Raw genomic sequence first — 15,662 nt, 5'->3', positions numbered from 1 at the left:
AAGTAGGGCTAGTTGGATAAAAAGTGAAACACAGTGTGAAAATGCAACTTTCAACCAAGTGCTGTGTATGATAAATCTGGGTCAGATAGTCGTCAGGTGCCCACGGAGTTGGCTATCCAGCACTAAAGCTCCACACAGTCTCTATGCAGGAGGAGTTACAGTTTGGGGATTGTGTAAAGCTGCAAGTTCAGATGTGACCAAAGTGTTTCACCATCTCAGAACACCACAGGCCCGTAGAAAAACTCTCTAACCCCACTCTGAACACGTGACCAAAAAACTGTAGGCTACAACTGTGTTATTTCTGAAAACAAGATAAAAGGGTTTATTGATACCACTCTCTTGCAACTGATTGAAGGACCTTATCAAAGAGTTTGAATGTGTGTTCATTAAAACAAACAGGAAGATGAGGATTTATTCACAGTGGAGTGGGGGAAGCGAGGGATTCGCTGTGCAGGCTGAGTTACAAATCATCTGGTATTCAGTATTTGGAAAGTCAGATGTAGCTACAGATACAGTTATCTAAGAGGAAAAAAGACAGAACATGTGGGAGTGTGATTATTTGCATCTTATTGGTGTGTACAGGAGTGGAGTGGACAGCACAAAGACAGAAAATTTCAATGAAGCAGAGGACAGAAGGACCCAGTTTACTTGTTTATCTCTGCACCAGACAGCAGGTGCAATTGATTTCCCCAACCAGGGTTTGACGATATACATTAATGGCATCAAAGGGTCCTAGCTGTGACAGTTGAGCAGTTGTTTCCATTTATGTTCAGCACAACACGCCATGCTCCACTTCCTCTCCAAATGGCTGACACACTCTCACATTCTCTGCTATATAGTACTTCAGATTGATGAAGCCATCTGTCATGTGTTTGGGGGTTGGCAGGCAACGCTTGTGCAGGCCGTGCACGCTGCTCGCTACGTGTTGTATAAACATGTAAACTCGGTCATATGTTTCATGTAAAAAAAAAAATTAATAATAATTGTATGAATTCTCCCTTGGCTTGATCCCACAGTTAGTCAGAGAGATAAACACCAAAATACAAAGAGAGACATTTGGAGAACAGCCTGGTCAGATGGATTTCCCTTTGCATACACTGCAAAAACTGTCTTATTTCTTATCAAAATGTCTCAATTTTAGTCAAAACTAATCTCTTTCCACTAAAAATAAGACTCATCACCTAATAATTAACTTGTTTTTAGACAGTTTTCACTTGTTTCAAACTAATTTTCAATTGAAATAAGTAGAAAAATCTGCCAGTGAAAGCAAATTTTTTGTGCTTGTGATAAGAAAGAAAAACTTGCTCCACCATCATATTTTTCTACTTATTTAAAGTGGAAAATTTGCTTGAAAAAAGTAATTTAAAAAAGTGTCTAAAAACAAGCTACTTTTTAAATGTGATGAGTCTTATTTGAAGTATAATTAGATTTATTTTGGCTAGAAATAAGACAAATATTCTTGGTAAGATTATGAGTTTTTGCAGTGTAGACACTGTCATTTTCAGTCAGTTCATCATTTGACCAAACTGACCTGCGAACTGAGATACTCCAACAACTTTAAGGTAGGTCATCAAACTTTAAAAACACGTGCCGAAGATACCACCAACAAACACAACCACCTGCCGTACTATTGACACAAGTCAGATAACACATGAGCTGCTTCCTGATTTGGTTTCACTGCATGTTGCACAAACACAAACTGCAGAAAGAGGAGGAATAGCAATAATGTCAACATGAACCATCATCAGTGAGGTTGTTGATGTCTTTGTTTCAAAACCGATAATCAAAGATACATCTAGTTTTTCACTCTCTTCACACTGTCATCAAGTGTTACATAGGCTACTATATTCTCATTAAATGTGAAGTTTAGCTTCGTAAACAGACTGGAAACAGAAGGAAACAGCAGTCCTATCTCTGTCCAAAGGTAAAGAAAATCTGCCTGCAGTAAAGGTTGGGTTATCAGAACAAGTCAGACTGCATCGGAAATCAAAACTATTTCATTGTCCTGAATGACCCCGGGAGAGATTAAACAAAGAGCACATTCTCAAACCCTCTTTCTCTCTTTCAGAGGCATTATGGTTGTTACACTAAAAACTACAATACATTTCCTTACTGTAGTTTGGATTGACCGGTTTTCTAATCTACCCTAACTCTATAACCTTGGCCATGCATGAACTGGCCCCGGTGTTAGAGTCATGTGGCCAGCAGCACGGTGGTAGGCTACTCTACTGTACAGTCAGTGTGGCTGGTCTGGCACTGTTATGGGTGGAGCTGCGTGTCCCCCATGTGACTGCGTGGGTTCTCATCGGGTTCTCCAGCTTCCTCCCACATTCACAGGAGGAGAATCGGTGACTCTAACTGGGAATGTGAGTGTGAATGAGTTGCTCATCCCTAACCTGTCCTCCTCACTGATAAATGCTATAGGAAGGATGAATGAGAGAATAGCCTATGAACAACCTGCATCTCGACATCAAACAAGTACCATCACTGCATGTTTTTAAAGATGTACAGAAATGGCCGTTTGTCCTGTTTGTCGCGCCGAGTTTCCACGTGTCGCTGCACGAGTTTACCCCATAGACTGTAAAAAGAATGGACGTAGCACCTGTGACGTCACCCATTGGTTTGGGGGAGTCTGTTTTGTGCCTCTAGCTACTAATGGGCATTTGAACTGCGCCATCTTGGATTTTAGTGGGAGTGTACTTTCCATATTTAGAGAGGTGCCGCGGTTTGCCGGCCGAGAAGCCGCCCACTGGCCTCGAAGCAGCGGTCTCCGGACCTGTCACTCAACGTTTGCGCGGCCTAATTGGCGAGAATTTTAAACCTAATAATAGTAAAATGGTAGAGTTAAAAAAAAATTCACCCCCCTCAGAGTGTGTGCGGGGGTAGAAACTATCGGTTGAGACCAAAAAACGTGATGGCACCAGGCTTTTAACATGTTTATTGAGGATGTAAAATCGGCGATTTTTACATGGGGGTCTATGGAGAGTTGCTCCCTTCTGGTACCAGCCCCCAGTGGCAGCCGAGGGGATTGCAGTTTTTTGAACGCGGAAGTGAGCTTCACTTCTCAGACCGACAACTGCCCCCTTGGTTTACCCGAGTAAGGAAAACGAATTTGATTGGTCGTTATCGAGCGGGCGGGACATTCAAAGCTTGGGGCGAGCCCGAGCTCCGTGTGTGTGTGTTGTCTCAGACGTTTGATTGACGGATGACGGATCCAATATCAGTGGCTGATGAATCGTGAGCAGGCTGGCGTCTTTTAATCTGCTATTATTTATTTTATTGACTAATTTTTACTCATGTGCTGTGTTTAATTTTTACAGAACTTTGGTCCACTGGGTTTTTAAAGTGCTTTATAAATAAAGTTGGTAGCCTATGGTAATGGTATGAGTTCTTCAATTCCTGCCTCAAATGTGTGATGCATGATGCATGTCATTCCTGTAGGCTATTCCTGTTTGTCAATTTCTTCTGCTAATTCAGCATGGATGGCTTCAGCAATGGGTTTCAGCATTCATACGCATTTTCCGTTTCTCTCTCTAGTTATTATTATTATTATTAGGCTATTATTATTATAGAAGTTGTTCAGTTTTCTGGAGGGGACTCATGATTGTTACTGTAAAAGTCAAGACCTGGTGCAGCTGCTCTGCCCCTCTTCTTCTCCTCCTCGTGCTCCTCTCTCATTGGTTGGCTCGTCTATATAAAGTTCTGCAGCGAGTCTGTCATTGACTGAAGCTGCTGCTGCTTTGCCTCATTCACGGACTCACACACACACTGACTGACTGACCGAGCAGAGGAGAGGAGAGCCTGCAGCTGGAAACCCACCGGGACTAATCAAGGCTATACCGGCGATATTATTATTATTACATCCACTCCTGTTCCTCCTGATAGTTTGTGTTTTTAACCATGAAGGAAAGAAGACTCGCGCCTTTCGTAGCGAGGTGTAAATTAGTGCTGGTCGGGGATGTTCAATGCGGGAAAACTGCGATGTTACAAGTGTTGGCCAAGGACTGTTATCCAGAGGTAGGAGACTTCAGCTGCCACAGCATCAATGCTTTCCGTCTTTATGAGTCTATTTCTATTAGTATTATTAGGCTATATATACATCTTATAGGTCAGTGATAGCTACTTAATCTGAATTTTGAGAACCAATTGGTCTTATATAGGCTACATGGCATTTTCATACTGCCATAGTACCAATGCACTGCTGCTAACTCTATTATTGAACTGGATCAAGTGAAGATTATTGACAGTAGACAATCACACTGTAGTTTATTATCCATAAGATCTGCACAGAATATCCAGACTGAAAATTAATGTGTAGGCTATTTGTAGGTTAATATGTATATGTTAATATGTAATAGTGTAATTTATAGGTGTTTATTATTGATTTATTTTGTCATTTATATAGAAAACACAGTATTTCACAAATGTAAAGATCTGTCTGTTTATATGATATTATAAAGCTCATATATTCACTCAGGGCCGTTGCTAGGAATTCTGGGCCCCCTTAAAGAATACTAAAGTGGGCCCCTCCCCCTAACTTTTCCCTTTTTTTCCCCTTAGACTACGTATGTATTATCGTTTTTTATTTAGCCTTCTTTGTTTTGATGCTAATGCAGCATTACACTGCAAAAACTCAAGTATCTTAGCAAGAATATTTGTCTTATTTCTAGTCAAAATGTAATTTCTAGTCAAAACAAATCTCATTATACTTAAAATAAGACACATCATATTAAAAGTAGCTTGTTTTTAGACACTTTTTACTTCTTTCAAGCAGATTTTCACTTGGAATAAGTAGAAAAAATCTGATAGTGGAGCAAGTTTTTCTTCCTTATTACAAGCACAAAAAACTTACTTTCACTGGCAGATTTTTCTATTTATTGTGAATTTAAGTGAAAATGATCTAAAAACAAGTTAATTTTTAGGTGATGAGTCTTATTTTAAGTGGAAAGAGATTAGTTTTGACTAGAAATGAGACATTTGGACAAGAAATAAGACAAATATTCTTGGAAAGATGTTGAGTTTTTACAGTGTACTATGAGTATCAGTCAGGGTCTTACGCAGAATAAATCAGTCATACAAAGATTAGACTACTGGGGTTTTTTATGGGCCCCACTGGGCGCTGGGCCCCTATCTCCCCTATACAACGGCCCTGTATTCACTGTTAGTGTGATTCAGTAATGTCTTCTCAATTCCCTTTTCTATGAATGTATAATGACATTTATATTTAAGTGGATTTGTAGGCTATTAATTAAAATGCTTCTTTAATTGTCTGTCTCTATTTAGACTTATGTCCCTACTGTGTTTGAGAACTACACAGCCTGTCTGGAGCTCGAGGACCAGCGGGTGGAGCTCAGTCTCTGGGACACATCAGGTGAGTGTGATGCTCTTATTTTATTAAACTCGCCCACAGTTGGAGCTATAATAAAAACTAAATGTTTAACTACAGTCCAGCGACCCAGGCAGTCAGTCACAGTCAATGTGAAGTGTCTGTATTCACAGGGCAAGATGTGTGAAACTTGTTTAACCCCCTTCCCATCAGTAAACACAGTCGGCCCGGAGTCGAGTGGCAACTGTAAATGAATGAAGGCCCCTCCCCTCATGAGCATTGTTTTACAGAAAGTGTTGTGGTTGTTTACTCAGGCGTCACTATCTGTCGGTCCTGTTTTGATGCAGTTAAGCAGCTTTTCACTGAGTCTGAGAGAGAAGTGTTGAGAGGTCTGAATAACAAACCCTCCCTGGATTAGTAGCTACTGGGGGTTAAATGATTAAATTAGGCAAATCTAGATGGCGTGGTGGTCGAACACAAATACAGACCCAGTTTGATAAACATACTTAGGCTATTACCATCACTATTGGAAACAGGTTTAAATACATAAGTGCTAATTTAAGCCCTGACATTAGAAGAAATTAACCAATAACAACAACTTCATCATTTGTTGCTCTGAAACATCTCTGATTTTTAGGATGAAAAGTTACAATATTACTGGATTCTTTGATGTATTTGTATTATTGTTAATTCAACTAGAGTTGCAATTTATTTTTAATTAGTTATTGATTAATCTGGCATCTAACTTGATGAAATATCCCGAAAATTGTCAAAAATACTCATTATAATTTGCTCAAGTCTCAAGTGGCGTCTTCTGATTCCTTGTCCTGGATATAAATATATTCAGTTCATGATGACGTAAAATAGAGAAAAGCAGCAAATCCTCCACCAGGATTGAAAAAGAAAAGTGATTTTGATTGTTGCTGTGGATGGATTTAAAACCACTGTCAGTTTCAGTTTCAGTTTCAGTTTAATTTATTTGACAAGGGACAGTGTACATTAATAAAACATTGTAAAAAAAAAACAAAAAACAAATGTAAATGCACCCGAGTTAGCTAAAAAAGAAGCTAGTTTTCATCGCCAATAGTCTGTGATGAGAGTTGAGGGTGGGGATTGAATGTGTAATGGTCTTTAAAAGTTTAATTTCACAGAGTTTAGACAGAGCATGTGTTAGTTTCTTTGTTCATTTAATGCCGACAGACCAGGGAACCAACCTATTGAAGGGTCTGATGCTCCCTGAGCTTTGACCTCTGTGTGGAAGAAGTCAAGTTATCAAACAACAAAGAAACAACATTATTTTTAAAACAAAGATCCACTGTGAATGATTAGGAGCTCTGGAAATAAGACTACTGCTGGAATGATTAGCTGATTAATCATTGTACTGACTTTTCTTTTAATTGATAAGGAGAATAATCATTGCATACACTTCAGAATTTGAAATACTTCTTTTTTTTAAAGCCCCTGTACTGAGCTTTTAATTCTATACCTCTGGAAGGCACGGTCGGGTCGGACCACTGACTAAACGATACGAATAGATATATTACGCTGCTAAAAAAAAAAAAAAGCAAGTCCCGTGACTAGGGATGTCAGGATCATAGATTTTCTTGGTACAATTATTGTCAGAGAAATAATCACGGTGTTACGATTATCACGATTATTATGCATTAGGCTAATTAATTTCACAACACTATGAATGTGTAAAATCAAATATAGTCTAAATAATTACAATGCTAATTATTTACACAAAATATTGTAAGTATCTATAAATAAAGGACCAATTATATTCCCCAGGGGAAGTGTTTGAATTATTCAAGTCATTAATTGTCATCTATACCAAATGTTTAAGTTTATTTTAACCGTCTTTTGTTTTTTTTAAATTACAAATGACACGCAAACTTTTAAATTCCTACCGATTCAATATTACATTAGGTAAATGGACCAGTATCTGTGCATTTACCTTTACTTTGCCGCACATCTGTCGAGATGGTTCCAACATAATCTTTTTTGGAAAGTGACGGTATTTAGGAATCTTTGCGATAAATTAATTGTGGTGTTTAATACCGCGATTAATTGTGAAAACAAGTAATCGTGACATCCCTTCCCTACCCGTGACTTCTTTCCGACGGCCAGACAAACGTCTTCAGGACAGTGGGAAATGCAGTCTTCGTTCCGCCGCTTTCGTCCACAGGGGCCGCCAAAATCAACACTAAATGAAAAGTCTGTACAGGGGCTTTAAATTGATAAGGAGAATAATCATCACATAGTTACGCTTCAGAAATACTTCTGTGTCTCTCCTTTGTTTAGGTTTTGGATCCAAAAATGCCTAAATATGTTTGTGACTGTGTGAAGTTTCTGTCTCGAAGCTGCGTATAGAGGTTAAAGGGATAGTTCAACATTTTGGCAAATTGGCCCATTGCCAAAATCGCTATAGTCATAGCAGTAGGTTCGTTACCTTTATTTGTTGGTGTAAGCTATTTTTAGAACGGAGGAGCGGAGCGGCAGGCTGCTCAGGGCTACGCTATGGAGGCTAAGGGAATTTCTTGGTTTCCCTCATCAAACTCATCAAATACAAAATCCCAAAACTCCAAAACGCTTTTGTGGACAAGTTGTGACCTGCACAATCACCACGCTATGAGATAATAATGGAACGTTATGAAACGGAGCCGTTTTCGAGGTAAATACAGGGTAAATACAGAGTCTGCTTGCTGAAAAACTGTCCCTGAACGCAACGCGCATCAGCAGTTTTGCATGCATTTACCTCTAAAACAGCTCCGTCTCGTAACGTTCCATTATTATCTCATAGCGTGGTGATTGTGCAGCTCACAACTTGTCCACGACAGCCTTTTGGAGTTGTTGGGTTGTGTATTTGATGAGTCTGATGAGGAAAACCAAGAAATTCCCTTAGCCTCCATAGCGTAGCCCTGAGCAGCCTGCCGCTCCGCTCCTCCATTCTAAAAATAGCTTACACCGACAAATAAAGGTAACGAACCTATACTGCTATGACTATAGGGATTATGGCAATGGGCCAATTTGCCAAAATGTTGAACTATCCCTTTAATGACAGTGGCCTACTGACATAATAACCTTAATCATATAGGAACATTATATAAACGTGATCAATAGAGGCTATAGCCGTTCACACACCGCCATAGATTCCTTTCATAACAGTCCTATGATATCTGAGGCTTTGTGCTACGGGCGGAAGTCGAGCGGTGCCAGTCGGCCTGCAGAGGGGAGGTTTCACAGGGGAGAGGGGATGCCTCGTCCAGGCAGGGGGTGGAAGAGAGTGGGCAGGCATGTGTGTGTGTGTGTGTGTGTGTGTCCTGTCTTACTATGTGTGTGTGTGTGTACAGTCGCTGTGAACAGAAGGCACAAGTGAGGGATACTGAGAGAAGAGATATGCGTGACCTCCCCGCTGCCTTATGGTGCGTGCTGCCTAAAAAAAGGTCTTATGTAACTGAAGCCAGAGCTGAACCGATGTAGGTTTGTCTGCTGTTTATCTCCCACGGAGTAAAAAAAAAAAACTTTCTGGACAGTCACCCTTTTCCAGGAGGAGAAATTGCATAAGACCTATTTACATTTGCAACACGAGCACACACACAGATGCCTTCACTCTTTATTTTTCTCTTTCATCCTTTATTTATTCCCTTTATTTATAACATGGCTTCAGGCGTTAAAGGTTGCAACTAAGGCTGCAACTAATGAGCATCTCCATAATTGAGTAGTCTATCAATCAATCCTCTCCTCTCAGAGTCCAAATTGATATAGTAGTTGACTTGTTTGGTGAAAACACAAGATATTTAACTTACTGTCATATATCTTTGGAAAAGTAAGAATGGAAAAAACGTCCAAAATGATTAATCAGTTGTCAAAGTAGTTGCTGATTTGTTTCTTTTAAGTGACTAATCAATTCAATAATTAGCTCTAAAATTGATCTTCAGCATTACGGACCACAGAGAAAAGGCTTCAGGCGTCACCTCAGTCGAAGCTGAGACGATTTGTCATTTGACAGAAAGTTCGACACTTCGAAAGTCTGAGGAAACTTTCTTTATCTGACATTTTATAGACCAAACTATAAACTAATAATGAGCAGAGTTGTTGAGTTAAAAACCACTTAGAAGCGTAGACTTCAGTTACATCTTTTATGAAGACATGAACTGTTTTATCTTTATTTTAATGTATAAAAATACGTTTGACTCACTCCATTCACTTTCTTTGGCAGAAGAGAAAACTGATTCACTACATTAGCTCATGTTTGCTCAATTTAAAGGGCTCAGTGCATTTGTGTGTTTGTGTTTGTGCTCTGTGTGTTTGTGTGTTCAGGCAGGGGGGGCTGCTAAAGAGTGGGAGTCGGTTGGTGCTTGAAGTTTGGTCCTCTTTTAAAAAATCTCTCTGCTTCCTCTTTCTCCATCCTTACATCATCCTGGATAGTTATGTGATGGGTGCTTTGATTCCCACCAAATAAATAAAAAATAAAAAATGTTATTGATAGACTGTAGTTGTGTAAGTCGTCCTACTTTGGAGAGTGAAGTCGAAGATTCAGAAAGACCGAGTAAACCAGAAAAAGCTTTTTGACTAATGAGTGTGTTAGGAAAAAAAGTATCAGTGAATGTCTCAGCACATCATAACTGTGAGTTAATGTGAAGCCTCTCTTCATCGTGTAATTAAATTCTCTTATTCTTTTTGCAAGGAAAGCTTCTGGCGCACATTTTGGGCCCCAGAGGACGGGAGTATGGGAAATTAAATCTTGGTGTTGGTGTGTGGGGAGTGATTAGGTGGCAGAGCGAGGACAATAGAGAGCAGACATCCTGTCAGTCTGTTTTTAGCACAGCAGCCTTCCTGAGAGGTAAAAAACAGAAGAAAAAAAGAAAAAAGTTATTTGTATTGTAAAGACTGAAGCTGTTTATGGAAATGGAAGCAGAATACGTTTCCTTCACACTGTAATTCACATTCTCATAACTAAGGTGACATTTTTATGTGTCATAGTCTGAGTGAGGATATGAATCTGTGGATGTTACCATGCAAGAGATTTAGTTTAATAGTTCCTCTGTGAGCAGTGGTGGTTCGATGCCAGCAGCACACACCAGCAACTTTGTGTTTAAATGTTGTGTGTCTGATTATTGTTACAGGCTGCAAACTAATAGACGCATACGAATGTCCAAAGGAGTTCAATGCGGCACAGTCAAGATCAAGATCAGTCATTTTAATCGACTCTAAGTTTACAGTCATTGTATTGATTTACTTCAAACTTGGCACAGGTCATCTTTGTGCAATGTTCAACTCTGAGGCTGAGCAGAAATCATAGCTGTCAAGTGTGAAGTGAATAGAGGATATGAGCAGCTGGCCAACAGGACGCAGCAGCATTTGACCTACAAAACAAATTCTTCTCCTTTATTTATAACCAGTTAACAAAAGGATTATTTTGTCAACTAACAGTTAGCTTAGTAGATTGTTACAGATGAACAGAAACAGAAATTCCCTATTTTCTAAGTCCAACTTCCAGCCCCGTCAAAGCTAATTGATTAACATGTAATATATGGTTTATTATTATTATTATTTATTGGCTTTGAGCAGTAGATTCAGCAAGAGACTCTTGTAACTTGTACCAGGCCAATGTAGTTGTCAGAAATCCAGTGGTGCAATGTAAAATGGTAAATTGTCATTGTTGATTTTGTTAAATTAAGGCAGAGCCACACAAACGTTGTGCTAAAGCCAACTGGTCACTCTTTCCCACTTATATTGATACAGAGACTTAGATTGATTATGTTTTACTTTCTCCAGACTTAGCATCTTCCTTCTGTTACTTTAAGAGTTTTATACGATGATAATTTCCCTTCTCAGGACATCGGGTAGTTTGATATCGACTAATAATCTGCCTGTGATTCGCTGTGTTAGTTTACTTTTCTGGAAACATCCTCTCAGTGTGAAGGCGTTAAACTTTGTTAAATTATTTGCTCTCTCATCAGTTTGGCAGAAGTTTACGTGTCTGTGTTTGTACTGTGTGAATGTGAGGAGGAGGATGACTGTGAAAGAACAAAATATAATCGTGTCATTTGGACCAGAGACAAGAGACACTTTGTTTTTTTTATTTGGGCTTTCTGACAACTAAAGGTTTTCACTTTATTTTTGTTCCGTTTTGTTTTCACATTGTTTTTCAAGTTGAACTTCTGAAACGACATGTTCATAAGGTTTGAACTTCTGTCCCTTTAGGTTCTCCGTACTACGACAACGTCAGGCCGCTCTGCTACAGCGACTCAGATGCCGTGCTGCTGTGCTTTGACATCAGCCGACCAGACACAGTGGACAGTGCAGTGAAGAAGGTACGACAAAACCAACCACAGCAATACGGCTTCATTTCAGACTATATCTGTTATTTTAGACTAAATCATCCATTTGAATTCACATTAAGTGTTTCTGACTTGTTTTTTTGTTTTTGTGGAGAGCTCTGTCCACAGTGAAACACATTAAGGTAGTTAAAGGGAAAGTAGCATTTTTTTTTAAAGTGGGGTTGTATGATCTCCAAATAGCCCCTAAGTACTTTAATTGCAGTAGAAGACTCTCTGCACTCCTCCCATTAGCAACGCCAGCCCATAATAGCCCTGCCCAGAGATTTACAACATACATTGTTGTGAATGGACCCAAAGAAACGGCCTATTTTCGCGGCCTAAAAGAGGTTTTACCTGAAAAAAAAATACACAGTTCCATTGTTCGCTATAACATAATTTTTCCAGCCCTTCAAAGTGCAGGAAAAACACAGTTTTTATTTGGAGCCAACCAACTGCTGATCGGCGGGCGCTAACCCTGGGCGGAGGGATACGTGAGTTGGTTAGGTCCAAATAAAAACTATAATTTTTTCCAGCCCTTCAAAGTGCAGGAAAAATGCAGTTTTTATTTGGACCTAACCAACTCACGTATCCCTCCGCCCAGGGTTAGCGCCCGCCGATCAGCAGTTGGTTAGGTCCACATAAAAACTGCGTTTTTCCTGCACTTTGAAGGGCTGGAAAAAAATATATTATAGCGAACAATGGAACCGTGTTTTTTTTTTTCACATAAAACCTCTTTTAGGCCGTGAAAATAGGCCGTTTCTTTGGGTCCATTCACAACAATGTATGTTGTAAATCTCTGGGCAGGGCTATTATGGGCTGGCGTTGCTAACGGGAGGAGTGTAGAGAGTCTTCTACTGCAATTAAAGTACTTAGGGGCTATTTGTAGATCATACAACCCCACTTTAAAAAAAATGCTACTATCCCTTTAAATCTCATTGTCATCACAGCCAACATCTGGACAGCAGTAGGACAGACAGCTGGCTGATGAAATCTTTATTTCATAGTCAGGAGGAAACAATAATAACTGACAATATCAATCAAAACATCGATGCACTTTATCAATGCCCATATCAATATTTAAAATGCATGATTATGGAAAAACTGGAGATGACAGAGAGGCGTCCTCTCTGCTGCCACACAGTCCAGTCTCGGCTCAACACCTCTGTCCACAATACAATCCACAATAGTTCAATTCACAATAGTTTTGTGTACTCATTTACATATGTTTCAGTTTCTAATTGATTAAGGACACAACATATGAACCAGAAATTATTTTATTTTATTTATTTATTTAAAAGGGAGAATACACATTAATGAACATTCGTACGTGTGCACAAATGTAAATGCGTCAGGAGCTGCTGTGTTAGTTGCACTGATAAAATGTGTTTTTTAATGTGAAACTGAGGTCACAGTCTGGAAAGCCTTGTATTCAGCCATAATGGAATTTGAAAATAATAATCAAAGTGAAAGTTAGGGCAGACTAAAGGCTTTTTTTTTTTTTGCCTTTAGAAAGACAAAAACCACAGGGACAGTTTTGAAATAAGAGATGTTTTCAGATTTACACACATTTTAACAGAAACATTGTTTTAATCCGGATGGTGGATTGAAACAGACGTGTTTACAGATTTAAGAGTACACATGTACACTTCCTCCAGGTGTTGGCCTCCTTTATCCATAATGTGTGCTTGCTGCTGCCCCACTTTTACCTTTTTATATCTTTCACGTGACAGTCTTATGACGGCTCTGTTTCCTTCGCAGTGGAAAGCAGAGATCCAGGATTTCTGCCCCAGCACACGGATGCTGTTAATAGGCTGTAAGACCGACCTGCGCACGGACGTATGCACACGCATGGAGCTGTCCAATCAGAAACAGAGTCCCATCTCCCATGAACAGGTTCGTTCCAGGACATTAAAGGACAATTCCGGGCAAATTCAACTCGGGGCTGTATTTTCCTATAACATTTTAGGTCTAAAAGAAGGAATCTGAAGATTTTCAGTTTAATTGCTCCTGTTTTGCGGTAGTTGTGTCTGTCCCTGCATCGCCACGGCAGCAATTAATGGGAGCGGATGCAAGTTCCGCTGCTTAAGCTGTTTCCAGCCCTCAAAGCCGCAATTTTTTTTCCACAAACAGCATCAGATGGCGACTCAAACATGCACCGAGAAGTTTATTTACTTCAAGCAAGCCGACATGTTTGTAAAACTCGATGTAATTCAAAGTCTCCCGGAGTCTCGTGCGAGACCCAAGTTGCCGTGCGCGGTGTGTTCAGGTGCAGTAGGAGCTACCGTTTGTGTCATAAACACAGGAATATCAACTCTTGACTTGCTTGAAGTGTAAATTTTTTTCCACAGACAGCGTCAGGTGGCTACTCAAACATGCGCCGAAAAGTTTTTTTTACTTGAAGCAAGTAAAGAGTTGATATTCCTGTGTTTATGACACAAACAAGCCAGGTGCAGGTGCAGCTTTCCCACTGCATGTGAACACACCGAACACGGCAACTTGGGTCTCGTGCGAGACTCCGGGAGACTTTGAATTAGATCGAGTTTTACAAACATGTCGGCTTGCTTGAAGTAAATAAACTTCTCGGTGCATGTTTGAGTAGCCATCTGATGCTGTCTGTGGAAAAACATTGCGGCTTTGAGGGATGTAAACAGCCTAAACAGCAGAACTTACATCCACTCCCATTCATTGCTGCCGTGGCGATGCGGGGACAGACGCAGCTACCGCAAAACAGGAGCAATTAAATTGAAAATCTTCAGGTTCCTTCTTTTAGACCTAAAATGTTAGGAAAATACACCCCCGAGTTGAATTTGCCCAGAATTGTCCTTTAATACTTTTTCCTTCTCTTCTCTGCCTAGACTGGGCACTTTGATTTTTATCTATAGCTACTCAGTTTTCCTTTCCCATATCCTCTCCCTGGTACTTTAGGGCTCCTCCATGGCCAAGCAGCTCGGAGCCGAGGCTTACCTGGAGTGCTCGGCCTTCACGTCAGAGAAGAGCATCCACAGTGTTTTCCGTACCGCAGCGTTGGCCTGCATGAACAAACTGCAGCCTGCCAACAAACCCAGCCCCGTCCGCCGCCTCTCCAAGAGGCTCCTCAACCTGCCCAGCAAGACAGAGCTGCTCTCCTCCACCTTCAGCAAGGACAAGTCCAGGAGCTGCTCCATCATGTGAATACCTCTGGGATCATGCTGGGCGAAAAAAAAAGAAAAAGAAAAAAGAAAAAGAAAAGAGAGAAAGCAAGGACAAGTGAACTTATACTGTAGCCTGTTCAGCAGCAAGGGAGAGAGAGCATCGACGTGGATGTGTACAAAGCCTCCTTTCCTTTGCAGCCCCCCTAAACTCCCTCGACCACTTCAAAAAGATCACCACCCTCTCTGTATTCAGCGCTGATTCTGAACTTTTGATCGCAACTTGTCACCAGCACTCAGCGCAGAGACAGAGAGTGAAACGTGTTTTGATGTTTAAAAGTATTTCAGATCCATTAAATAATCCTGTACAAAAAAAAAAAAACCTCAAGACTCAAACGGGCTGTTAAAGGTGCGGCGGACCTGTGTCCTCCTCACAGAAGAGGCTGCTGTAACCGAGTCAGCTCAGATAAAAGGTCAGTGCCTCCTCTTTTCTGCGGGGAAAGTGGTTGAAAACGCTGCGTACGACTGCATTACCCTGATGAGACCCGTTTTAAATTCTATAGCGGCGCTCTTTTTCCATCCATCTCTTGATTTGAACGCCCCCCCTATCCCCCCTACCCCCCCCCTACAAGGTCACGATATGTGCAGAGAGTTGACTAGATAAAATGTGTAACCTGACCACAGTGCAGGGAGCGAGCGGTGTGGGTGCAGCTCCAGGGATTTTTTTAAAAACAGTGGTCCTTGAGGGAAATTACTTCCCCCCGCTGCTGACCCCTCACAGTATTTCATACAAGGGGATTAAAGCTGACACACTGCAAAAACTCAAAATCTTACCAAGAATATTTGTCTTATTTCTCATCAAAATGTCATTTCTTGTCCAAA

The 15,662-nt window shown here is 40.4% G+C and overlaps 1 protein-coding gene across 1 annotated transcript; it reads left to right on the top strand.

The window, feature by feature from the left end:
* Window positions 1-3,723: 3,723 nt before the first annotated feature.
* Window positions 3,724-14,844, top strand: LOC146984923 (rho-related GTP-binding protein Rho6-like). The gene is made up of 5 exons (XM_085782536.1): window positions 3,724-4,017; window positions 5,284-5,371; window positions 11,537-11,646; window positions 13,411-13,545; window positions 14,578-14,844. Exons 1-5 carry the CDS (start codon window positions 3,901-3,903, stop codon window positions 14,821-14,823), a joined length of 696 nt encoding a protein of 231 aa, XP_085638662.1. The 5' UTR covers window positions 3,724-3,900; the 3' UTR covers window positions 14,824-14,844.
* The last annotated feature ends 818 nt before the right edge of the window (window positions 14,845-15,662 follow it).

Source organism: Trachurus japonicus, chromosome 7, assembly GCF_045865225.1.
Source record: "Trachurus japonicus isolate A0001 chromosome 7, Traja_1.0".
Lineage (NCBI taxonomy): Eukaryota > Metazoa > Chordata > Actinopteri > Carangiformes > Carangidae > Trachurus > Trachurus japonicus.
This window is presented reverse-complemented; position numbering and strand designations above follow the sequence as displayed.